This window comes from Prionailurus bengalensis, chromosome B1, assembly GCF_016509475.1.
Source record: "Prionailurus bengalensis isolate Pbe53 chromosome B1, Fcat_Pben_1.1_paternal_pri, whole genome shotgun sequence".
NCBI classification, from domain to species: domain Eukaryota; kingdom Metazoa; phylum Chordata; class Mammalia; order Carnivora; family Felidae; genus Prionailurus; species Prionailurus bengalensis.
This window is the reverse complement of record NC_057344.1, coordinates 43,236,992-43,263,650: the sequence shown is the minus strand read 5'-3', so window position 1 is coordinate 43,263,650 and position 26,659 is coordinate 43,236,992. Positions and strand designations below refer to the sequence as shown.

Genomic DNA, 26,659 nt, shown 5'->3' with positions numbered 1-26,659 from the left:
ACATCAGTGAGACTCTTGACAAATAGATACAAAATAACATATCAGAGATGAATAACTGAATGAATGAAATTAAAAATATAATAGATGTAATAAATAGTAGGCTATAGGAAGCAGAGGAATGTATCAGTGATCTGGAGGATAGAGTAATGGAAAGCAATCAAACTGAACAAGGGAGAGACAAATACTGCATTATGAAAATATAATTAGAGAACTCAGTGACTCCATTAAGCATAACCACATTCACATTAGGGATCCCAGAGGGGAGGAGAGGGAATGGGGGGCTGAAAATGTATTTGATAAAATAATAGTTGAAAACTTCCCAAATCTGGGGAGAGAGATAGAGATCCAAATTCAGGAGGCACAGAAATCCCCCAGCAAATTCAACCCAAAGAGGCCCACACCAAGGCACATAGTAATTAAAATGGGAAAAAAAATTAGTGATAAAGAATTTTAAAGGTTGTAAGTGAAAAGAAAACATTTACATATAATGGAAACCCCACAAGGCTATGAGGTTAATTTCAGCAGAAATTTTTGTAGGCCATAAGGGACTGGCATGATGTATTCAGAGTGCTGAGGGAAAAATCTGTATCCGAGATGTTCTACCTAGCAAGGCTATCATTCAGAATAGAAGAAGAGGTAAAGGGTTTCTCTGACAAAGAAAAACTAAAGGATTTCATAACCACTAAACTAGCTCTACAAGAGATATTAAAGGGGGGCCCTTTGAGTGCAAAGACCATAAGTGATAATATGAAAAGTAAAAAATATAAAAAATATAAAAAAATATAAAGGTAAAAATATGTGTTTCTGTAAAAAGTAGCCAAGGTTTTCATAAAAGGATATAAAATATGATGCCTAATATCTGAAGTGTGAAAGGGAGAGGAGTAATGAATGAGATCAAAATTAAGCTACCATCAATTTAATATAGACTGCTATATGTAGAAGTTGTTATATATAAACCTTGTAGTAACCACAAATAAAAAAAACAGTAATAGAAATTCTGCAAAAAATAGAATAAGGTATTCAGGTGTATCACTAAAGAAAACCAAAAAACTATGAAAGAGATAAAGAGAAGAAAGGATCAGAGAAAAGCTATCAAAAAATCACAAATCAGATAATAAAATGGCAATAAATATCTATCAAAAGTTACTTGGAATGTGAATGGACTCGAAGCAAAAGACTCATTTCAGACTTAAAGACACCTGCAGATTGAAAGTGAGGAGATAGAGAAACACTAATCAGGGAAATGAATGTCAAAAGAAACCCAGAGTAGCAATACTTACTTAGACAAAATAGACTTTAAAAAAAATTTAAATTCTAATCAATGTACAGTGTAATATTACTTTTAGATATATAATATAGTGATTCAACAGTTCCATACAGCACCTGCTGCTCATCAAAACAAGTTCAGTTCTTAACCCCATCACCTGTTTAACACGTCTCCCCATGCATCTCCCTTCTAGTAACTATCAGTTTGTTCTCTATAGTTAAAAGTCTGTTTCTTTGTTTGGCTCTCTTTTTCCCCTTTGCTCATTTGTTTCTTAACTTTCACATATGTGTGAAATCATATATTTGTCTTTCTCTGACTTATTTCACTTAGCATAATACTCTTTAGATCCATCCATGTCATTGCAATTGGCAAGATTTCATTCTTTTTTATGGCTGAATAACATTCCATTCTACATACATGTCACATCTTCTTTATCAATTTATAAATCAGCGGACACTTGGGCTGTTTCCATAATTTGGCTATTGTAGTTAATGCTGCTATTGACACTGGGATGCATGCATTCCTTTGAATGAGTGTTTTGTATTTTGGGAATATATACTCAGTAGTATTTTTGTATTCTTTGGTTAAATACCTAGTAGTGCAATTGCTGGGTCATAGGGTAGTTCTATTTTTAACGATTTGAGGAATCTCCTTACTATTTCTCAGAGTGGCTGAACCAGTTTGCATTCCCACCAACAGTGCAAAGGGTTCCCCTTTCTCAACATCCTCACAAACTGAGAAACAGACTCTTAATTATAGGGAAGAAACAGATGTTTGCCAGAGGAGAGGTAGCTGAGGTAATGAGTTAATTAGGTGATGGGATTAAGGAGTGCACTTGTCATAATGAACACTGTGTGATGTATGAAATCTGAAACTAATATAGCACTGTATGTTAAACATACTGAAATTAAAATTAAAAAAGAAAAAAAAAGACAAAAAAGGCAACTAATCCTAACCCTAATCATCTTACTGATTAGGATGAGATATTTGCAAATGAGATGCCTGATAAGGGATTAATATACAAAAAATATATAGAATTTATATGACTCAACATTATTTAAAAATGGGCAGAGAAGTTGAATAGACATTTTTTTAAAAGAAGACATCCAAATGGCCAATGGACACATGAAAAGATGCTCAACATCACTAATCATTAGGGAAATGCAAATCAAAATCACAATGAGATCTCACCTTACACCAGAAAGAATGGGTAACAATCAAAAAGATAAGAAATAACAAGTATTAGAGAGGATGAGGAGAAAGGGTCCCTGTATACTGTTGGTGGAGCCATTAGGGAATGAAGTATGGAGGTTCCTCAAAAAATGAAAAATAGAAATTGATATGGTTCAATATTTCCACTACCAATATTTACCCAAAGAAAGCAAAAACACTATTTCAAAAATATACATCCACCCCTACACTTATTGCAACATTATTTACAATAGCCAAGACATGGAAGCTACCTACCGTCAATGGATGAGTGGATAAGTAAAAGTGGTATATATACCATGGTGTGTGTATATATAAATATAAATAAATAAATATATATATATTAATATACACTCATGTATATGTGTGTGTGTGTATATATATATATATATATGTGTGCCATGCACACACACATACACACACACACAATGGGATATAATTCAGCTGTAGAAAAGGTTGAGATTGTGCCATTTGAGACAACATGGACGTACCTAGATGACAATTTTTAAGTGAAAACAGACTGAGATAGACAAGTAACATACCATTGCACTCATAAGTTGAATCTAAAACAAAACAAACAAAAAAACCAAAAAACCCCCCACCAAATGAACAAGCAAAAAGCAGAATCAGACCTATAAATACAGAGAACAAACTGATGGTTCCTAGAGCGGTATGAAGGGAATGGTTGGGCAAATGGGTGAATGGGAGAGGGAGATACAGGCTATGGAATGAATAAGTCACAGGAATAAAGTGCATAGTGTAAGGGAAATAGTCATTGATATTGTGAATAACATATAAACTTGTCAAAGCACAAAGTTGTACACCTGAAACTAATATATAATGTGTGAATTATACTAAAAAAACTTAATGTAAAGTGAAAAGAAATGCATACATATATATAACACAAACATTTTACACACATACTATAAACTCACATATTTAGTGGGATCATGGTGGAATAAAGTTTTATCCATAAACTTAAAGAACAAAACCAGAAAAAAAGATGATAGTTCTTAGATTTTATGAGTCGACCATTTCACAATATCACAATATCAAAAAGTTACCAAAAAAACCCCACCCAAACAATAGTAAGTTGTCATGACAAATTTTAAATGTAGTGATATATGTTGGTGGCTAGGGCTTAATATCATTAATATAATGCTTATAAATAAAGGAAATAAACACATGAATACATCAACATATAGACACAGAAATATTAAATAAATAATAGTGTGCAGATATGTAAAATTTTCTGTATACTAATAATAAAAATATTAATATTGAAGCAAGTAGAAACACATAGTGATTTGTGACTATCCACTTTACTAATTTTTAAATATTATTATCAGTCTTGTGACATATCATAATTTTATGCTACAGGAAGAAGGAAATGGAAGTATATTATGAAGAGCCATTAATACTTTTGTGCTCTCTTATCTAATAATTTCTAGAATTAATATTTAATGTAAGGTCTGAGAGTAAAAAAATTACAAACTTTTTTCTTTGAAACATTATTTATGTTAATAAAACGTTGTTATAATTTAGGACCTCTATTCTGTCACATCCATAAGTTATTAAATATTCCAAAGATGATATCTTGAAGAGGTTTGGTAAGATTGAAAAATACTAATGATACAATGAATGAAAAAAATCTAAGAATTTAGAGTGCATACATTTATATATTCCTATAAGATTGAAAGAAACTGCATTGAGTTTTTTACAGTCAATTCCTTGAGCATGGAAGCATGAATGATTTCATTACCATTGTTTTTCCAATGCTGAAAATATAAGTTTAACTGAAGTGGTGCTAAAAATAAATACAGAAGTAAAAATCATACTATGATTGTAATTAACTTAGGGAAATATTTTGTGTATTTTGACAATAAATACAATTACATATTTCATTGAAAATTCCTATTATTTTTTTCTGTTTGCTTTTAGGAATGCGCTCACAAAAAATGCTGTAATCCTGTAAGTTGTACTCTAATTGGAAATGCAGAGTGTGGCAGTGGACCATGCTGTGATAGAAGAACTTGTCTGGTAAGCTTTCAAAATACTACATGATTTCCTTTCATAATTTGTGTTCTTTTGTGTCCATTTTTTTAGCATTTTTTAAGCTTTGTTTTTTTGCCCAACTTCAAATATGTAACTTTATGGACCTGATTCATACATAATTGATTTCTAAGTTCAGAAGATGTACTTAGATCATTTTCAGCCTTCTTAGCTATGCCTTCCATTGCACTGTTTTTAGTCTCTACTCAGGGCCTATCCAGTTATTATTCAATATCAATTCCAGATTATTTGGGTGCTATGAATTTCTCTTGGTCATATCTGAATGTAGCTCTTCATAACCAAGCAACTTATGACAAAAAATTAAAAATAAGGCACCCAACACACAGTTGGTGTACAATGTTTGAATAAACAATAATAATAATAATAATAAAGCTCTCATTTTGAGAATAGCAGAAAAGGAGTCCATGTAGAGTAGTCAGCAACATACAGCATGTCTACTATTCAAGTTTTATCTTTTCAAGGGACCGCTGGTCCTGGAATTGAATTAAATTCTTAACTTCCTTTGGGTAATTTCCCCTTCACATTCCTTTATAGCCACACCTGAAAGGAGACTCAGTAAGATTTGACTTTTGGGGATTGCTTCATCTTGCCTTTTTTGTGTCACTTTCAGGAGTCAACGACAATCAAAATCTGATTAGAAATTTGCCAGGTTGTCTGTCAGTAAAATCTATCCTAATATAATTCTACTTTGTTCTGTGTGTGTTTTTCACTCTTTATGCTAGTAATTAAAGCCACTTGTCCCTTGTCTTCAAGGATGCAAGCGTAGAGTTTCTGCTACTTAGCAATAAACCTTGTTCCTCTTCCCTTCACCAGAGCGCTCACCTTGTCCTTTGTCTCCAAATCAGCAGGATTGAACAAATAAGGCTTTTCTACACAGCCCATTGCCCTTTCTCTACAACCCAAAGGGCAGTTCTTTAAAATGGGGACAAGTCTTACATTTGGTAGAGCCTTTAAAAGGATTAGGTGAAGAAAAACTTGCCATAAAACTTAACCATTTGCAGGTGAACAATTTAGTGATATTCAGTACATTCACAGAGTTATGCAACTGCCACCTCTGTCTAGTTCCAAAACAAGTTCCTCAATCAAACAGGAGACTCCTGGAGCATTAAGCACTTGCTCTCCTTTCTTCCTTCCCCTCAGTCCTGGCTGGACAGCACCAATTGGACAGAAGCAATTTGTGTTCTGTCTGGAGTAACCTATTCTGGTTATTTCATACGAACCATAGAATATGTGACCTTTTGTGTCTGGATTTCTTCACTTAACATAGTGTTGAATATTCATTCATTTTGTAGCCTATGTATCAGTGTTCCTTTATATGGCTAAAAATATTCCATTGCATGAATATACCACAGTTTATTAATCTATTCATTCATTGATGAACATTTAGGTTTTTTCCAATCTATTTCACTCGCGGTTTCAAGTAAATTCATAATTTGACTTTAAGTAGTTAAAATGCAATAATAATGGAAATGATAGAAATACACTGTTCTTGTTTAATTTTTTTTACATTTTTTGGTTTACTACTTTAAATATATATTTATTTTTCTTTGTCTCATAGATAGCTGAAAGAGGGCGCTTATGTAGGAAAATGACAGATCCATGTGATTTTCCAGAATTTTGCAATGGAACATCTGAGGCTTGTGTACCTGATGTGAAATCTGCTGATTTAGAACCATGTAATAATAATACTGCCTATTGCTATGAGGGAATATGCCGAGATCCAGATGTACAGTGTGAAGCATTATTTGGAAAATGTAATAGTTGTATCTTTTTTCTGGGGTTCCTTTTCAAACTGTATTTTTCTACAGTCAGTAAACCATCCTATAGCCATAATAAAGGGTATGTTTGTTTAAAATCCAAATTTGAAAAAAAAAATAGTTAATCATTATGGCTTTGAACTATATCAAGAGGCAAAATAGGCCTAATAAGTACAGAACAAAAAAAATAGTATATTAATCAAATTTCACGTGATTGGCGCAAAGAGGAGTAGAATATTAGAATTGTAGGTAAGAGAGCAAATGACTGCTTTCTCAATCATTTCTGCCTTTGACACAATTTTCCTATTCTCAAGTGGGTAGTTTTTAGTGTTTCTCCTTCTTGTATAGCCAGTAGATGACACTAAAAAATTATAGTAGATGACACTTACTGGGCATTGCTGTTGTCCAGATGTTTCTATATTAATTTACCACTTTTGTTTTTTTAAGATTAGTAATTGTAACTATTTATATTTTCAGTTGCTAAAGTTTCTACTTATCTATGTGCACAAGAAGTGAATTTTCACGCAGATGAATTTGGAAACTGTGCCAAACATGGTTGCAATTTTCGGTGTGTATTTAGACTACTATACTTAAAAAAATTTTTTTTAATGTTTATTTACTTTTTACACAGAGAGAGAGATAGATCATGAGTGGGGAGGGGGGTGGAAGTGAGAGGGAGACACAGAATCCAAAACAGGCTCTAGGCTCAGAGCTGTCAGCACAGAGCCTGACGCGGGGCCTGAACCCATGAACCATGAGATCATGACCTGAGTGGAAGTTGGCCGCCCAACTGACTAAGCCACTCAGGTGCTCAAGACTACTATACTTTTTTAAATGCATGTGTGTGTGTGTGTGTGTGTGTGTGTGTGTGTGTGCGCGTGCGTGCACACGCAAAAATAAGTTAATATAAATGAGAGATGAACCTAGTATATACAGATAAATTTATTTGTCATGCTTCATGTTCTGAATAACTTTGGTGTTATGATCTGAATAACATTTTGAATTATCTTCATGTTTTGAATTGTTAATGATTTAATATATTGTGTTCCTAAGAGACATATGAGCAACCTTTTTTTGCCTTATATTGCCAGGCATATCCTTTGTGGAAAGATAGTTTGTCACTGGACACATTCACAGATAGTACCAGTAAAAACTTTTAATGTTCAATATACTTACCTTGGAGGCCATATATGTTTGTCAGCATATTTGAGAAATGAAACACAATCTTCAGAGTATGATTTTACTCAAGTGCATGATGGCACGATATGTGGTCAAAATAAGGTAAATAAAACTTTTACTTTGTTCCATATATGATGTTTGTGTGTCTGAGTATCTGTGTATGAATGTGTGCATGAGAAAGAAAAAAAGTGAGAGATATTAGGAAGGATGAGGTCCAACATGGTAGTCTGGGAAGACCCTGAACTCACTTCCTCCCTGGACAAACTGAATCTTCACTGAGATATCAAGCAGTTCCTCCTGGAGAGAGAGACAGAGAGAGAGAGGGAGATTTCAAATTTTTCATTTATAAATAATGTTACAAATTTTGGTTACTGTATCATGATCTTAAGATTGGAAGGACAGAATTTCTTTTAGTCAAAGGAATGCTTGCTTCATTATCTGTCATTCTTTTATTATAAGTTTTGCTGTAGATATTTAAACTTGTTTTTTCATACTTAAGAATCTAAGTCTCTTTGTTAGGCCAGGATCTAATCTGCAAAAATTTGTGTGAACAAAGAACAAAAAAGAATCAGATAATATGCCAAAAAAGTAAGTCAGAACAACCTAAGAATAACAAAGAAAAGAAAAATAAAAAAAGCCAAGCCAAGAATTTGATCTTTCTGTAATTGACAAGGGGAATAAGTTTGATATACATATCAATTATATATATATATGTATACATATATGTACATACACACACACACACACACACACACACACATATATATATATATATACATACACACATATATATACATACCTATATAAAATTTGGCCTTCCCACAAGACACAATAATAAAACAGAGTTTAAGCTTTATTTTTTCTTAAAAATTTTGAGAAACAGAATAAAAGATTTTTAAATTGGTACCATTAAAAAATTAGTTGACTGGGGTGCCTGGGTGGCTCAGTTGGTTAAGTGTGTGACTCTTGGTTTCAGCTCAGGTCATGATCTCATGATTTGTGGTATTGAGACCTGCACTGGGCTTTGTGCTGACAGTGTGGAGCCTGCTTGGGATTCCCCCTCTCCCTCACTCTCTGCCTCTCCCATGCTCACACTCTCTTGCTCTCTTTCAAAATAAATAAATAAAAAGTTTAAAAAAATAGTTGACCAAAGGAAAAAAGTAAACAATTATCTCACATTTTATTAAAATATTTGCATTAAGATACAATATTTTTTTGTTTAATTTTTTTTCCAACGTTTATTTATTTTTGGGACAGAGAGAGACAGAGCATGAACGGGGGAGGGGCAGAGAGAGAGGGAGACACAGAATCGGAAACAGGCTCCAGGCTCCGAGCCATCAGCCCAGAGCCTGACGCGGGGCTCGAACTCAGGGACCACGAGATCGTGACCTGGCTGAAGTCGGACGCTTACCCGACTGCGCCACCCAGGCGCCCCAAGATACAATATTTTAAGAAATGAAAATTCAGAGGAAAATGGAAGTGACTAGTAAACATCTCAGAATGAGAAAAGATATTCTGACATAAAAATGACGTATTGCAAAGAAAGATACTAGTACTGACTACATTAAAAATAATATGTCATCCTTTCAAAGATAATCTAAACTGAAAAAATAATTTACAATAAATATGACAGAGCAAATGCGTAAATTCATTAACTAATTTAATCTTTAATTAATACACACTAAAATTGTGTGTGTGTGTGTGTGTGTGTGTGTGTGGTATAATTTGGTCTTTGTCCCTGGTTTCTGGCATGGAGCATCTAAATCCCCTTAGAATTTCCTGTGTGATAGGAATGTTTTTTGTTATTCATCCCCTCCCAATCAAACCTGAGTGTATGCTAATGAGGTGACTTAGGGTGGGGTTTCTAGACAGGTTCAGGATGGGGTTGGTTACCAGAAAGACCAAATGACGAGAGTTTAAACTTTTAGCCTCACTCACAGACCATCAGGAAGGAAAGTGGTGTGGCTAGAGTTTGAACTTTATAAAAACTTTTGAACATTGAGATTCAGAGACTTTCTAAACTGATGAACAAATCAACTTGCTGCAATGATGAGATGTTTGGAGATGTTACGGAAACTATGACTTCCTCCTTGCCCCTTCACTCCCAATATATCTTGCACTCTATATTTCTTCCATTTAGCTGTTGCTGAGTTGTATCCTTTGTAATAAACTGGTAAACATAAGTAAAGTGTTTTCCTGAGTTCTGTGAGCCAAATGAGCAAATTAGCAAACCTGAGGAGGGGGCCATGGAAATCTCCAATTTATAGCCAGTTGGTCAAAAGTGTGGATGGTGTGGGATTTGCATCTGGTATCTGAAATGGGGGCAGTCTTGTGGCATTGAACCTTTCAAGTTGTGCAATCGGATTTTAACTCCAAATAGTGTCAGAATTGACTTATATGGAATTGTGGGACACCCAGTTGGTATCAGAGAAAACATCACATAATCTATATGTATATCACAATATATGTGCATATTATGTATATGTGTGCATGCACACACATGCACACACACACTGATATAGATCAGTGCAAAAAAAATCTCATGAAATTGAACATATGACTAAGAAACATGAAAAAGTTCTACCTAACTTGTGATTAAGTAAATACAAAGTAAATGAATATGTAACCATTATTTTTGTGTTATTTGGGCATTGAGAATAATATTTGATGGTGAGAAGCATACCTTACTATCATCTTAAACCTAGTATAAATTAGCACCTGCTTTCTGGAAAGTGATTTAGAAATGTGTAAAGAGTTTAATATATTAACATACTTTTTAAGCTATTTCTAATGTAAGAAAAAATTAATTTTTAGATATAAGAAATATACATTTGTATAGAGCAATTATGATGTGAGTTACAATAGAGAATAAAATGAAGACACATTAAACACCCAATTGTAGGTTGGCCAGACAAATTACAGTATACTATATTTATCCAGTGACATTTGTAAATAATTGTTAGTTACATGGATATATATTTCCAATATAGTGAGTGAGAAGTCAGGGAAAAACCTACAAAACATGCATTTGTACTGTTTGGATTGCACATGGAAATTCTGTGGTTTGTGATTTTTACTAAATATTGTTTTTTTGGCTTACGTTGTCTTGCTGTTCCTTCACAGCAAGGAACAATTGTAGCAGCCCTGTGACTTTATGTCTTTATAGCTTTACAATGGTAAAAAATGAAATTTTTATAAAGAGTCTTAGCATCATGATATTGTGAGATTGATAGCATTTAAAGGCATTTATAACCTAGGAAGACTAAAATAAAAGACACCCAAGACAGCTTCTACATTGACAATTGCAAAGTAGTGCAAAGCATTACTAGACAGAGAAGATCTACGTAATAGAGGGATAAGCCATCCTCATTTATTTTTAAGACTTAATATTGTTATGATGTCAATGTTCTCAAAATCAATTAATGAATATGATACCATCAAAAATCAAACTCCAGATTTTTGGTTTTGGTTTTGCTTTTATTTATTTATTTTTTTGGTGGAGGAGGGGATGCATTGTTGTTGAAAATTGAAAACTGACTTGAAGGTTTATATGAAAATGCAAAGGGCAGAAATACAAAATGGTCACTAATTTTTTAAAAAAATTTAAATCCAAGTGTGTTAACATATAGTGTAATAATGGTTTCAGTAGAATTTAGTGATTCATCACTTAAATATAACACCAAGTGCTCTTCCCAATAAGTGCCCTCCTTAATGCCCATCACCCATTTAGCCCATCCCCCTGCCCAACACCCCTCCAACACCCCTCAGTTTGCTCTCTGTCTTTAAACACCTTTTATGGTTTGCCTCCCTCTCTGTTTTTATTCTACTTTTCCTTCTGTTCTCCTATATTCATCTGTTTTGTTTCTTAAATTCCACATATGAGTGTAATCATATGATATTTGTCTGTCTTTGGTTAATTTTGCTTTGCATAATACATTCTAGTTACGGGGCGCCTGGGTGGCTCAGTCGGTTAAGCGGCGACTTCGGCTCAGGTCATGATCTCGCGGTCTGTGAGTTCGAGCCCCGCGTCGGGCTCTGTGCTGACAGCTCAGAGCCTGGAGCCTGTTTCAATACTGTGTCTGCCTCTCTGACCCTCCCCCGTTCATGCTCTGTCTCTCTCTGTGTCAAAAATAAATAAAAGTTAAGAAAAATTAAAAAAAAAATACATTCTAGTTCCATCCACATTGTTGCAAAAGGCAAGATTTCATTCTTTTTGATCACTGAGTAATATACCACTGTATGTGTATACACCGTATCTTCTTTATCCATTCAGAAGAATAAACCTGGACCACTTTCTTATACCATACACAAAAATAAACTCAAAATGGATGAAAGACCTAAATGTAAGACAGGAAACCATCAAAACCCTAGAGGAAACAGGCAACAAACACTTTGGCCTCAGTCACAGTGACTTCTTACTAAATATGTCTCCGGAGGCAAGGGAAACAAAAGCAAAAATGAACTACTGGAACCTCATCAAAATAAAAAGCTTCTGCACAGTGAAGGAAACAATCAACAAAAAAAGCCAACCGGTGGAATGGGAGAAGATATTTGCAAATGACATGTGGGATAAAGGGTTAGTATCCAAAATCTATAAAGAACTCACCAAACTCAATACCCAAATAACAAATTGTCAATGTAATTTTAAAGAAGAAAATGGAAACTGGAAATTCATACTACCAAATATCAAAATTTATTGTAAAGTTAAAATAATTAAAGCATTGCAATATTGGTATGATGATAAACTGACTTCTAGACTAAAATAAAAAATATCATTTCAGAGGAACTGAAGATCAAAATGTTTTAATAAATACCTCAGAGAAAGCTTAGGGTCTGATATACTCAAACATTTCTTAAATGCTACAAAATGAGTTAAATATAAAGGAAAATATTGATAAGTGTATTATGTGATGATTAAAAATTACAGGTAGAGATTTGGGGTTCCAGAATGATGTACTATACATACTTTTCTATTGTGTACAGTTATAAACAATTTTATATGTAAAGCTAACATAATACTGTGAAAGCTGAAGAGAGAAAGGCAAGACTAGGTAGGGACTTCGGAACCCAAGGAACAACACAGCAGTGAGTTTCCTTTCATTTTTGCCTCATATATCGCAACCTGGGTGTCAGAAAAGCTAGCAACTCGGAAGTGCCAAATGGAACTGACAAAAGAGTCATCAAGGAAAGCCTGACTTCTTTATCCAAAGGGGCAGTCAAGCAAACAGTATACTTTTAAATAATAACTGCTCTACTTCAACCACACAACATAGAAAGAATTGTGGTCATACCTTCACTCTAACCAGGGTGGTATGAGCAGAAGCCTACTGGTGTCTGTCTTTCCCTGACCCTTGTAGTAATTAGGAGGCCCTCTCATCTCAGGTGATATCCCTTGTCCCTTGTCTAGAACTCTAACAGAGAACTGCTAAAACAGGTTTAAACAGGATTCAGAATTGCATAATACTCAAAACATCTAGGTTTCAATAAAAAATCAGTCTTAATACCAAGAACCAAGAAAATCTCAATTTGAAAGAGAAAAAAACACTGACATCATAACACCAAGATTACACCAATATACTTTAAAGAATGTAAAGCAGCCATCATTAGCGTATTTCAAGAGCAATTACAAACATGCTCTTGAAACTACTAATGGAACGATAGAAAGTTCCAGCACACGCAGAGAAGATATAAAAAAGAACCAACTGGAAATTTTAGAAATAAAAAAAAAATTATAGGGGCACCTGGGTGGCTCAGTTGGTTAAGTATATGACTCTTGGTTTCAGCTCAGGTCATGATCTCACAGTTTTGTTAGTTTGAGCCCCGCATCGAACTGTGCTGACAGAGCAGAGCCTGCTTGGGATTCTCTCTCTCTCCCTCTCTATCTGTCCCTCCCCCACTCACCAATAAATATTTCTGTCTCTCTCAAAATAAATAAATTATTATTATTAAAAAATAATAATTTATAAAACTCGGTGATGGGCTCAGGAGCAGAATGAAGGTGCCAGGGTAAAGAATCAGTAAAGCTGAGGATAGAACCATAGAAAATACCCAATCTGAATAACAGAAAGTACACTGAAAAAAAATGAATAGAGCCTCAGGGATGTGTGACATTATAGCAAAAGATATAATATCCATGATATTGTCATTCTAGAAGAATAAGAGAAAGAATTTAAGAATGGAAAACTATATGAGGAAATAATGCCTGGAAAGTTTCCAGATTTCCCAAAAGGCATAAGCCTAAAAATGCAAGAAGCTGAAAGAATGTCATATAGGATGAACCTAGTAAAATTCACAGTTGGATACAGCATAATTAAATTTATGAAAATTAAGACAAAGAATCTTAAAAGTAGTGAGAGTGAAACAACATCTTACCTTCAGGGAAAATACAATGACAAGAACTGAAATGAGACCATATGGGAACTAGATATACAAATGCCACAGATTACTGTTCTGATTTGTCCCACCTGCCGTATGACTGGTTAAAGCTTTACAGATCAATTCACTCATCTCTCCAGCAGTGATTCCCTCCTGGGAAAGTCTGATCATTAGCCTATGCCCAATTGGCCAATGTCCCCATCTGGGGAAAACAAAGGAGTGAGGGAGGAAGGAAATGGAAAAAAGGGAAGTCAAGGGAAGGGGGGAAGGGAGGGAGGAAGAAAGTTTCTCCCTATTTGGTTCAGTAGGAGCTTTAAACTGGCATGACTTTTTACTCCACACTATTGCTAATAAAAAAAAAACTAATTGGCAGCCTTTTCCATGTGACAGGAGTTTGTCACATGACAGTCTTCATTGTGGAAACTGGCTTTTAGGCCATGATACTGCATTGGATGGCAACTCTTCTAGAGGACAAACCATTTGAAAAGCCCCAATTCTGTAGTCACCATTAATTCAGTTGCTTTAGAAAACAAAATACCTTTCTAAACTTTCTCCTTTGGGATAAAAATGTTGTGTCGGCTAAATTTTGTAACTGAGAGAAAGGAGAGGTGAGTAGTGAATATGAAAGCTAACTACTTCTGTAGTTTTGTGGACAGACTTCCATTGAAAATTCTGCATTTTAGCCACCCTTCCCTACCTGCCTTTTTGGCTCTTCTTCCTCTGCTTTTTCTTCTTACTCAGGCTGCAGGTCCTCCAGAGCATTCGAAGTTGATCAACCAGGCTCTCTCCTTTACCATTGTATTTGATGATGTTGCTTCCTTGCCTCATTTTATCCATTAGTGCACTTCATTTTATTTCAAAATCCCAGGAAGTTCTTAAATCTTTTATCTTCAAATTGCCTCTTTCTGATACTCCTTTACTCATATTAATTAGGAAAAGGGGAGCTGTTGTGAGTGAATTTGATGTGGAGTTTTTCTGTGGTTATTTAAAAAATTCACCCAAGATATACTTTATTTTATGTGTTACTCTTCCTTGTTGAGTTGATTTCAGAGTGGTTGGAAAGGAAAGACTTCTTTATCTTACTCTCACTAAATGTGGGTCCTTTGTAAAAATTATCTTGATAGATAAAAAGAAAGAGGGAGAGGAGGGAGACTTTATTTATTTATTAACATCTAATAGAAAGTACATCTGGAAGAAAAGTACATCTTCCTTATTAATCATAATGAAATTTTAAATAAAACACTCATATATTGAATACTGTTATATACTGGGTGAAGAGTATACTGCACGGAGATGGGCATATTCCAGCAATGCAAGTTTGCTTAATATTGGATATGATAGAAAGCTTTCTGATTTTTTTATTTATAAGGCTTAGAACAGGAGAAGTGATTCTAGTTCACGTACATAGGCCAGAGAAGATGAACATATCTCAGCACATTCATTTCAAACTTGAAAAGGGATATGTTTGGGACATTTAAGGTGTCCAAAACTAGATAAGCTAATCAATGAATTGATGAATAAAATTAACTCCCTTTTTCTTACCTGGGACTCTACAAAGATATGCTTATATAATCCAGGCATTTCTCTTTAGGAAATATGTATTTTCTTATATTGTTTTTTCTTTTCTTTGAAACATGGTATGGCTGCTTCTGGGACACTGTTTGTGTCTCTTGTTCAAAGAAGGAAGTCTTATATATTAGTTTATATTCAAAACATCATCTCAACCATTGCCCAGGCCTAGCTACTTTTGTAGCGTCTCTTGTTTTTGCTGTCATGACAAAAGAGCCAGCTGCAAATTGATCCGTTTACTTGAAGGAAATTGTATCAGAAGCATGGGTCTTAACTTTTCCTGACTTTTCCCCCTAAAGACAACCCAATGAAATATGACTAGTTATTTTTGCCTCAATGGCAATGTTTAAGGAGCACTAGAATGAAAATGATTTTGTGCACAGGTAATGCAGGTTTGTACAAAATTTTGTTATTCTTGCTGGCTTCATCAGAGCACTTCCAGTTACTGAACAACTGATATTCTATCCTTTATGATTGGTTAATGGTGATAGAAAATAATGATTTTTAAGACTATTCATCATACAATGTATATTCTATCAGATAACCTGAGAAAAGCCGATAGATAATTTTTACTGACTTCCCTAAAGATATTAAAATTAAATTAAAATTTGGATAGAGAAATAAGCACTTAAAGTCCACATGAAAATGAGGTAAATAAATAATTTAAAAAGTATCTTGTGTTTAGTGAGCATTTACTATGTGTGTCAAACAAATTATTTCATCCTTATAACCTACATTTGAATAAATTTGGGTTATCAATTGCTGTTCCAAATTCAAAGTTGGATAAGCTGAGGCACGGAGGGATTAAATAACTTTCTCTAGAGCACGGCGCAAATGTAAAAGACAAGAGATATTGTCATTAAAGTTGGAAATAAATATAAAAATTATAAGAACACTGATATTTAGCATTGATCAACATGAGGCTCTGTGACTAAAGTAGTTCCTGCACTGAGTATTGGCTCTATCAATAACTTATGCATGTTCCCAAAACAGCACATTTATTTTTTCAAATATAAAATGAGGATGGGGCCCCTGGGTGACTCAGTTGGTTAAGCATCCAACTTCAGCTCAGGTCATGATCTCGCGGTTTGTGGGTTCCAGCCTGGCATCAGGCTCTATGCTCTTGGAGCCTGGAGCCTGCTTCAGATTCTGTGTCTCTCTCTCTCTCTGTGCCCCTACCCCGCTTGTGCTCTCTCTTTCAAAAATAAATAAGTAAACATTTTAAATGAGGATAAAAACATCTCTTTCACGGGGTCAATCTGAGTATATACTATAAAAATGCATAGAAAATGCAAAGCCAGATCCTAGCTCATTACAAATAGTACAAATTGGCTGTTTTTGTTCTTACACCAATTAGTGTCAATAAACTCACAGCTGTGCTCCCTCATGGGAAAAATAGAATCTCATTCTCAAAACTTTATGTGTAGTAATTATATGCCATTTGGACTCCCAGCTTCTTTTATTAGAAGTTGTAGATGTCATGAAATCCAGAGTGGTGTGTGCGTGCGTGCGTGTGTGTATGTGCATGTGTATCTGTATCTATCTTCTGCATCTAATTTCTGTATCAAGTACAATTGCTCAACTATTGACTTTAAATATTTTCTGTTGGTTGTTTTAACATTTCAGTATTGTTATAAAGGATTCTGTAGAGAAAGAAGTGAGAACCCAGTAAAAACAAATTGTGACTCAGTAAAAAATTGCAGTGGACATGGGGTATGTAACAGTTTCTCTATTTTTATATATAGTGTTTAAAATCCATTAGTGGCATTTTCCACTAGTAATAAGGTTAAGAATTATTTGATATGGAAATTTCTTTTAGAAACTTGCAGTTAAATAAGGAAATGGACTCCACTACTTATACTTATGTACATGATTTATGTGTTAAGATTATTAAAGGCCTCATGGGCTAATAAGCTTTGAACTTTGTACAAAAATGCAAAATGAAACAGTCTTATTATGTTAGATTAAGAGTGTGGAAATTTGGAAATGGGCTTGTTGAAGGCTACAAATATACTTTTTTACATGCTTATATAAATTTTGCTTACAATTGAATGTATGTGTACTGATATATATGTAAACACACACTTAATATACTTATATTACATGTATTACAGATATTTTTGTGAGAGCAGTTTCTTGTCCATTCAGATCTCTTTTATTCCTTAATGGCTTCAATTTATTTCCTTGTATGTTTCCTCCATACTATATTTGAAAATTCATTTACTGATGGACTTTTAGATAATGTTAAATTTTTACTTGACTAATGTTATTAATGGCACAATGAACATTGTTGGACACTCACCTTTGCACAATTATCTCATTTCTTAAATTGGTAGCAATGAAATCAGATCGGTCAAACTTATGCAGCATTTACATTTTAAGAAATATTTTGTTTTTAAGAAATATTGTACCAGTTTTGCTCTCACCTATCATGGATGAAAATGTGCATTTTCTGAAATTCTGGCCAGACTAGCTTCTCGGGTTTTTTAATCTCTTCTCACATGCTAAACTATTGTTAATTCACACTTAGTTAATAAATAAAGTTCTTAAGCATGTATGTGTGGTCATATTTGCCATTTATATTTCTCTATTTGTCCATTCACTGTGAAATTATCTATTAGGGTATAGAAATTTTGTAAATTTTGTAAATTTTTCCAAGCCAGCATTTGGCTTTAACTCTGTGGCTAGTGTCTCCTTGCCATGTCAATGCTTCATATTTTATATAATAATCCAGGAAAAAAGTGACCTAGCTGTGTGACTAGTATCAAAATTTTCTCCCAAATCACTTACATGTCCTATTATTAACAGTTTCTTTTCTGTTTCTTTCCTTTCTTACTTAAAGTTTAATTTTTGCATGAACCTATTTCTAGATTCTCTGTTCTGCTTTTGACCTCTGTTTTTTCTTTTCTTTTCTTTAAACTTAAATTTTAGTTAACATACAGTGCAATATTGGCTTCAGTAGAATTCGGTGATTCGTCACTTATGTACAACCCCGCTGCTCATAAAAACAAGTGCTCTCCTTAGTAGCCATCACCCATCTCCCATCCACCTGTCTCTCTCAACCCATAGTTTGTTCTCTATCATTAAGAGTCTCTTGTGGTTTGTTTCCCCCTCTTCTCTTTTTTTTACTCCCTTCCCGTATGTTTGTCTGCTTTTTTCTTAAATTCCACAATGAGTGAAGCCATATTGTATTTGTCCTTCTCTGATTGACTAATTTCACTTAGCATTATACATTCTAGCTCCATCTGTATCATTGCAAATGGCAACATTTCATTCTTTTTGATGGCTGAGTAATATTCCATCGTATATGGACAAGTCGATGGACATTTGGGCTCTCTCCAAAGTTTGGCTATTGTTGATAATGCTGCTATGCTATGAACACTGGAGTGCAGGGGAACCTAGGTGGCTCAGTCGGTTTAGCATCTGACCTCAGCTCAGGTCATGATCTTACAGTTTGTGGGCTTAAGCCCCATATTGGGCTCTGCTCTCACAGAGCAGAGTCTGCTTCAGATTCTGTCTCCCTCTCTTTCTCTGCCTCTCCATGTTCATGCTATCTCTCTCTCTAAAAAATAAAACAAACATAAAAAAACATTGGGGTTCATGCACCTCCTCAATCTGTATTTTTGTATCCTTTGGGTAAATACTAGTGCAATTTCTGGGTCATAGAGTAGTTCTGCTTTTAACTTTTTGAGGAACCTTCATATTGTTTTCCAGAGTGGCTGCACCAGTTTGCATTCCCACCAACAGTGTAAAAGTGTTCTGCTTTTTCCGCATCCTCACCAACACTTGCTATTTCTTGTGTTGTTAATTTTAGCCATTCTGACAGGTGTGAGGTGGTATTTCATCATGGTTTTGATTTATATTTCCCTGATGATGAGTGATGCTGGGCATCTTTTCATGTGTCTGTTGACCATCTGTATGTCTTTGGAAGAGTGTCTATTCATGTCTTCTGCCCATTTCTTAACTGGATTATTTGTTTTCTGGGTGTTGAGTTTGATAAGTTCTTTATAGATTTTCGATACTAACCCTCATCTGATATGTAATTTGCAAATATCTTCTCCAATTCTGTAGGCTGCCTTTTAGTTTTGTTGATTGTTTCCTTTGCTGTGCACAAGCTTTTTATTTGAAGTCCCAATAGTTCATGTTCATTTTGGTGAAGCATCTAGTAAGAAATTGCTCCAACCAAGGTCAAAGAGGTTTCAAAATCCTTTAGGATTTTGATGGTTTCCTGTTAAACATTTAGGTCTTTCATCCATTTTGAATTTGTTTTGTGTATGGTGTAACAAAGTGTTGCCCAGTTTCATTCTTCTGCATTTAGCTGTCTGATTTCCCAATACCATTTGCTGAAGAGACTTTTTCCATTGAATATACTTTTACTATTTTATCAAAGATTAGTTGGCAATCTAGTTGTCATATAATTGCGGGTCAATTTCTGGGTTTTCTATTCTGTTCCATTGATCTATACGTCTGTTTTTGGTGCCACTACCATTGTGTCCTGATGGCTACAGTTTTGTAATATAGCTTGAAATCTGGAATTGTGATGCCTCCAGTTTTGTTTTCCTTTTTCAGGATTGCTTTGACTATTTGGAGTCTTTTGTGGTTCCATACAAATTTTAGGATTGTTTGTTTTAGCTCCATGAAAAATGCTGGTGTTATTTTGATAGGGATTACATTAAATGTGTAGATTGCTTTGGGTAGTATAGATATTTTAACAATGTTTGTTCTTCCAGTACACAAGCATGGAATACTTTTCCATTTCTTTGTGTCCTCTTCAATTTCTTTCACAAGTGTTCTATAGTTTTTAGAGTATAGATCTTTTACCTCTTTAGTTAGACTTATTCCTAGGTGTCTTATTGTTTTTTGGTACAATTGCAAATGGGATTGATTCCTTGATTTCTCTTTCTGCTTCTTTGCTATTGGTGTATAGAAATGCAACAGATTTATGCACAATGATTTTCTATCCTGTGACTGCTGATTTTATGTACTTGTTATAGCAATTTTTTGGTGGAATCATTCAGGTTTTCTACATAGAGTATCATGTTGTCTGCAAATAGTGAAAGTTTGACTTCTTCCTTGCAGATTTGTATGCCTTTATTTCTTTCTGTTGTCAATTGCTGAGGCTAACCCTTCCAGTCCTATGTTAAACAGTAATGGTGAGAGTGACATCCTTGTCTTGTTCCTGACACTACGGGAAAGGCTGTCAGTTTTTTTCCCCATCGACGATGATATTAGCTGTGACCCTTTCGATTCACCCACGAGATCACATTTATAGATATTTTCTAGCCTTCCTATTTCTAACAAATACATTTGTATCTATTTCTGGTTAAGCATGCTTTTTCCTCTTTGTTTTCCCCCATCATTTTGGTAAAAGTTCCCTCTTATCACAGGTATTTTTTTTTAATCTAACACAATTCATATTATATGTCAACTCCCACCATTTTATAATTTCTAGCTTTACAATTTCTATAGTTTTTTAGAAGAATGCATTTCAGTTGTATCATAATGTTACCTATTTTTATTTAAAAACACAAGTGACTAATAAAAGGAAATATCTATGACATTGAAAAGATATTGCATTGACATTTTTTATGTTAGATTTTATTTTAAAAATTACTTTCTGCATGAAAATACCATTAAAACTACCTATAATATATGAAATTATATTTTAATAACATATTATCTAACAGACACAAATAATGCACTTAATTTTTATCTTGTACATAAAATGTTCTCTTTTTTTTGTTTGGTTTTGATTTTAGGTTTGCAATAATAGGTTTAATTGTCACTGTGATGTTGGATATTCTCCTCCAAATTGTTATCTAAAACCATCATCACCAGGAGGAAGTTATAATGATGGGTATTGGTTTCCAGAGGGTTAGTATCTAGATGAGTGTGCTTCAGTAGAGCTTTATGTACTTATAGAAATGGTCTCCACTTATTATGTGGCTATTGAGTAACTGACATGTGGATAGTGCAACTAAAGAACTATAATTTCCATTTCATTTTACTTTATTTACTTTATTTAACTTAAATTTAAGTAGCCGCTTGTGGCTAGTGGCAACTATAACAGTAGAGCTTTAGATCATGTTGTCAATGAAAATTTGTATATACTTTTTAGTCCCAATCAAGGAGTGAGCATGCTAATAGCCCTTTAATTTTAACCATGGTTCCCAAAACATTTCTGTTTATACGGCAGAGTTTTCTAGATAGGTATGGTTAAAGTACAGAACAGGTGATAGTTTTATTATGTATTTATATATTCCAAGGATGTTAACTATTGTGATGTGCTAATTCACAAATGAGTTTGCATCTTTAGTTAACCATACTATTGAAAGGTAAAGATAATAAAATCTATATCCATAGTATATGGATAGTAAATGGTATGAAACATTTTAAAATTTATTTGGTGAACCTTCATGAACAAATAAAACATATTTGTTTTTTCTAAATATTAAAATGTAAAAATCTCATAACAGTATAATTCCATTAATGTCTTTCCATCATTTGCACTTTTGTAATAATATATATATATATATATATATATATATATATGTGTGTGTGTGTGTGTGTGTGTGTGTTGTTAACCTGACAATACATTATTATATTTGCTTAGGTAGCTAATAGAATGTTAAAGATTTTTTTAATATAAATATTTACATTTACACATCCATTTACTGTTTTCAGGGGGCTTTTTAACTCCTCCAGTACATTCAGATTTCCATGTGCATCATATTTTTTCACACTGAAAAACTTCCTTTTGTGTTTCTTTTTATTTGTACCTTGCAGTGACCAATGGCCTCGGTTTTTATCTTCAAAATGTTTTTATAAAAATGTCTAAAATTGTGAAGTGTATTTTCACTGGAAGTAGAATTCTACATTGGGAATTTTTACTTTCAGTAGTTCAAAGATGTAAACCATTTGTATCCTGGCTTACATTTTCAGATGAGAATACAGTATCTATTGTATCATTCATCCCAATAATATGTTTCTTTTATTCTTTGTCTGAGTTTCAGACATATTTTATATATTTGATTTTCAACAGTTTCACTATGGTTTACCAATATGTGTTTCTCTTTGAATTTATCCTGCTTTGGTTGGCTGAGATTCTTAAATCTATACATTGATATATTTTTGAAAACTTTGAAAAAAATCAGCCATCAGCTCTTAATATTTTGTTTTTATTAAGCATATGTGGTTTTTCAAAAGTTTTTATACAGTAACATTCACTCTGTGGTATACAGTTCAATGGATATTGAAAAAAAAAAAAAGCACGGGCTCTTATTCCCAACACCTCGGAACTTCCCCTGGATTTCCCTTTGTATTCCTCCCCCACTGCCAATTCCTGGCAACCAATTACCTGCTCTTGTCCCTATAGATTGGCCTTTTCCAGAATGTCATATTAAGTATATATGCCTTTGAGATCAGTTCCTGTTGCCATATGTTTTAAGAGTTCATTCTTTTAATATTCAATAGGCTTCTACATAGAAAAGATATAATTTGCTTATACATTCAGCCTTGAAAGGTATTTTGGTTGTTTCTTGATTTTGGCTATTATGAATAAAGCTACTATGAACATGTGCACATAAGCTTTGTATATATATATATATATATATATATATAAAGTTCTCACTTTGGGATACATATCTAAGAATGAGACTGCTGAGTCATTTACTAAGTGCATTATTTCAGTAAGTGTATTTTTAATTTTATAAGAAACAGCAAAACTATTTTCCAAAGTGGCTGTACCACTTTTTTTCTCTCTCTATTCTCTCTATGAGATTTCCAGTTTCTCTGCATAGATGATCCACACTTCACAAGCGTTTGATATTGTCAATTTTTTGGTTTTGTTTGGTGTTGCCACTTTTAGATGTGTGATGTTCCATTGTGATTTCCATTTAACTTTTTATGTTGAAGTAATTATAGATTCACAAAAAGAAATGCAGAGAGAAGTCCTTTGTGCTCTTTACTCAGCCTCCATCAGTGTTACTATGATTCAATACTATAGTACAATATCAAAACCATGAAATGGACATTAATAAAACGTACAGACCTTATCCAGATTTCACCAGTATACATGCACTCATTTGTGGATGTGTATATGTGTGTGTGAGTGCACAGGTGTGTGTATTTAGTTCTATGCAGTTTTACCACGTGTTCAAATTTGTGTAACCACCACCACAATCAAGATACAGAACTCTACTATCACTATATGGACCCTAATAATACCCTTTTATATAACTACACTGATCCCTTCTTTCTGCCAATTTTAACTCATGGCAACCACTAAACCACTCTCTCTCTAGTTATATTATTTCATGAATGTTACATAAATGGGATCACAGAATTTGTATCTCTTGGAGTTTGGCTTCTTTCTTTTGCATAATTTTCATGATTGCATCCAAGTTGTTGCATTTATAAATACTTTATTTCTTTTTATTGATGACTAGTATTCCTTTGTATGGATGTATCAAAATATGTCAAATTATTTACTCACTGAAGTACATTTGGGTGTTTGACAGTTTATAGCTATTATGAATAGATATGAAATGATAATTTGTGTAGAAAATTATGCATGAAAGTAAATTTTTAATTCCCTAGGAAATATCCCAAGAATTAAATTACTGGGTCCATGATAAGTAATTTATAGTTTTAGATGCAAACTACCAAACTATTTTCAGAGTGGCTGTAACATTTGACATTCCCACCAATAACATATGAATGACCAGTTTATTGGCATCCTTGCCAACATTTGATGATATCACTTTTTTTAGCCAGTCTGTTAGCTATGTATTAATATCATTATGGATTCATTTTGCACTTCCTTAATAGGTAATGATGTTGAATATATTTAAGATGCTTATTTGGCATCTGTATATCCTCTTCAGTGAAAAATCTATTCATATTTTTTGCCCATTTTCTAATTAAATTGTGAGTTTTAAGGGTTAAGTTTTCAGATTTTAAAAAATTTTTCTAGGTACATTTATTTTGTTGGATACGTAATCTTAACATATTTTCTTCAATTCTATAATTATTTTTTGCAGACCCAATTTTTTAACAAGTATATTCATTTTGATAAGTTGTACTTTTTTTCATTTTTCAATCATGCTTTTGAGGTCAAGTGTATGAACTCTTTGTTAACCTTAAATCCCAAACTTTCTGCCATATTTCTATTTTATTTATTTATTTATTAATATAATTTATTGTCGAATTGGCTTACATACACCACCGAGTGTTCATCCCAACAAGTGCCCTCCTTGATGTCCATCACCCACTTTCCCCTCTCCCCCACCACCCATCAACCCTCAGTTTATTCTCTGTATTTAAGGGTCTCTTATGGTTTGCATCCCTCCCTCTCTGTTTCTAAAAGGTGTTAGTTTTGTGTCTTAACTTTTAAGTCTATGGATCTATTTTGAGTTACTTTTTGTAAAAGGTGATAGATTAACATTTTGATTAATGGGTATCCAAATGCTCCACCATAATTCTTTGAAAAAAACTACCTTCATTCATTGAATTGTTTTTTCACATTATAAACAAAATTAATTGGACATTTTTGCGTTGGTGTATTTCTCAGTTATCTATACTGTTTTCCATTGCTTTATGTGTCATTTTTCTCCACCACTGCTATGATGTTTTTATTATTGTTGTTGTACAGTAATTTTTAACATTGGGAAAAGTGATTCCTCCTACTATATTATTTTTTAAAATTGTTTTGGCTACCCTAGAGTCTCCTTTCCATATACATTTTAGAGTAAACTTGTCTATGTTTATTGAAAAATAATGCTGTTATAAATTATGTTAAACCTAAGGATCAATTTAGGAAGATTTCACATCTTTGCTTTTTATTACTAAATCTTCCAATAATACACAGTATGTTTCTCCATTTATTTAGGCCTTCTTTGATTTCCTTCATCAGATTTTGTAATTTTCATCAGATACTCTGCATATTTTATTATTTCATATTTGTTATTTCATTTTCTTTTTATCGATTGTAAATGATGTTGCACTATAATTGAATATATTTTTATTTTATGATATAAACACCAATTAAAATGATTAATCACAATGTTGATCACTCCTACATCATCTAACTCCTTCCATTCAACTTTGCATACACTTTTGTCCACTGGCGAACCATATCAAATAAATGTTCATGTCCATATACAGTAAAAGATGAAAGAATATCATCCTAGATCCTTGTTTACAATAAATAATGTTACAAATATCTGTGATAAAATATTGGTTGCTGAGGATAACTGTCTGGATGAGAATACCATATTTCTTGCTTGCCATTAGAAATATTCTTTTTAAGCATTAATTATTGAGTTGAAGGAAAATTTTGATATCATTATCTGAAGAGTTGTACTATGAGATTTAATTAACATGATTAACATCTGCATCACCATTAGAGGATAGTGTTTTCTGTTTCTTTGCATTTGTCTGATTACGAATTGTAAAATGTCCTCCATCAACATTATTTTCTTTACAATTATGGGCAGTTAAAGAAAATTTTTGAATTCTTACTTGCATTTAATAGAAGCTAAGATAAAAATATGGAATTTTACTCCAATGCCCTTTTGTATCTTCTTGAAAATTGATATATTACTTGGGAAACAAAATAACAAAATAAGAAAACTGAAATTTTCCAGTGGGAAAAATTAAGGAGCCCTGAAATAAACCTTTGCATATATGATCTAATGATTTTCAGTAAGAATGCCATGACCATTCAGTGGAAGAAAGGGCAGTCTTCTCAACAAACGGTATTGAGATAATTGGGTATCAATATGCAAAAGACTGAGGTGGATGCTTACTTATACAATAGACAAAATAACTCCATGGATCAAAGTTTTTAAATGTACCAGCTAAAACTATAAAATTCTCCGAAGAAAATGTGGGGAAATCTTTATAACATTAGATTTGGCAATGACTTCTTGGATATGACACCAGAAGCACAGGCAAAGAGAAAAAAATTGGAATTCATCATAATTGAAAACTGTTGTTCATCAAGGGACACTATCAACAAAGAGAAAATGTAACCCACAAAATGGGAGAAAGGGTTTTTAATCATATATCTGATGAAGGATTAATATCCAGAATATGTAAAGAACTCTTATAACTCAACAGGAAACCAATAACCCAATTAAAAAATGGTCCAAGGGCTTGAATAGACATTTTTCTGAAGAAGATATACAAATGGCCTATAAGTATATGAAAAGATGCTTAACATCACTAA

General features: G+C 33.4%; 1 protein-coding gene across 5 annotated transcripts in view; it reads left to right on the top strand.

Annotated features, from left to right (window-relative positions):
• The window catches only part of LOC122473291 (A disintegrin and metallopeptidase domain 3-like), a 147,060-nt gene that overhangs the window by 81,448 nt on the left and 38,953 nt on the right, over positions 1-26,659 (top strand). For 4 of the 5 annotated variants that reach the window (XM_043563629.1, XM_043563611.1, XM_043563651.1 and 1 more), the window contains 6 exons: positions 4,418-4,516; positions 6,108-6,303; positions 6,784-6,874; positions 7,398-7,587; positions 17,056-17,142; positions 21,189-21,303. In XM_043563629.1, the coding sequence (XP_043419564.1) occupies positions 4,418-4,516; positions 6,108-6,303; positions 6,784-6,874; positions 7,398-7,587; positions 17,056-17,142; positions 21,189-21,303 (778 nt within the window). The remainder of the gene's footprint in view (positions 1-4,417; positions 4,517-6,107; positions 6,304-6,783; positions 6,875-7,397; positions 7,588-17,055; positions 17,143-21,188; positions 21,304-26,659) is intronic. The other variant, XM_043563640.1, reaches the window with a different exon arrangement.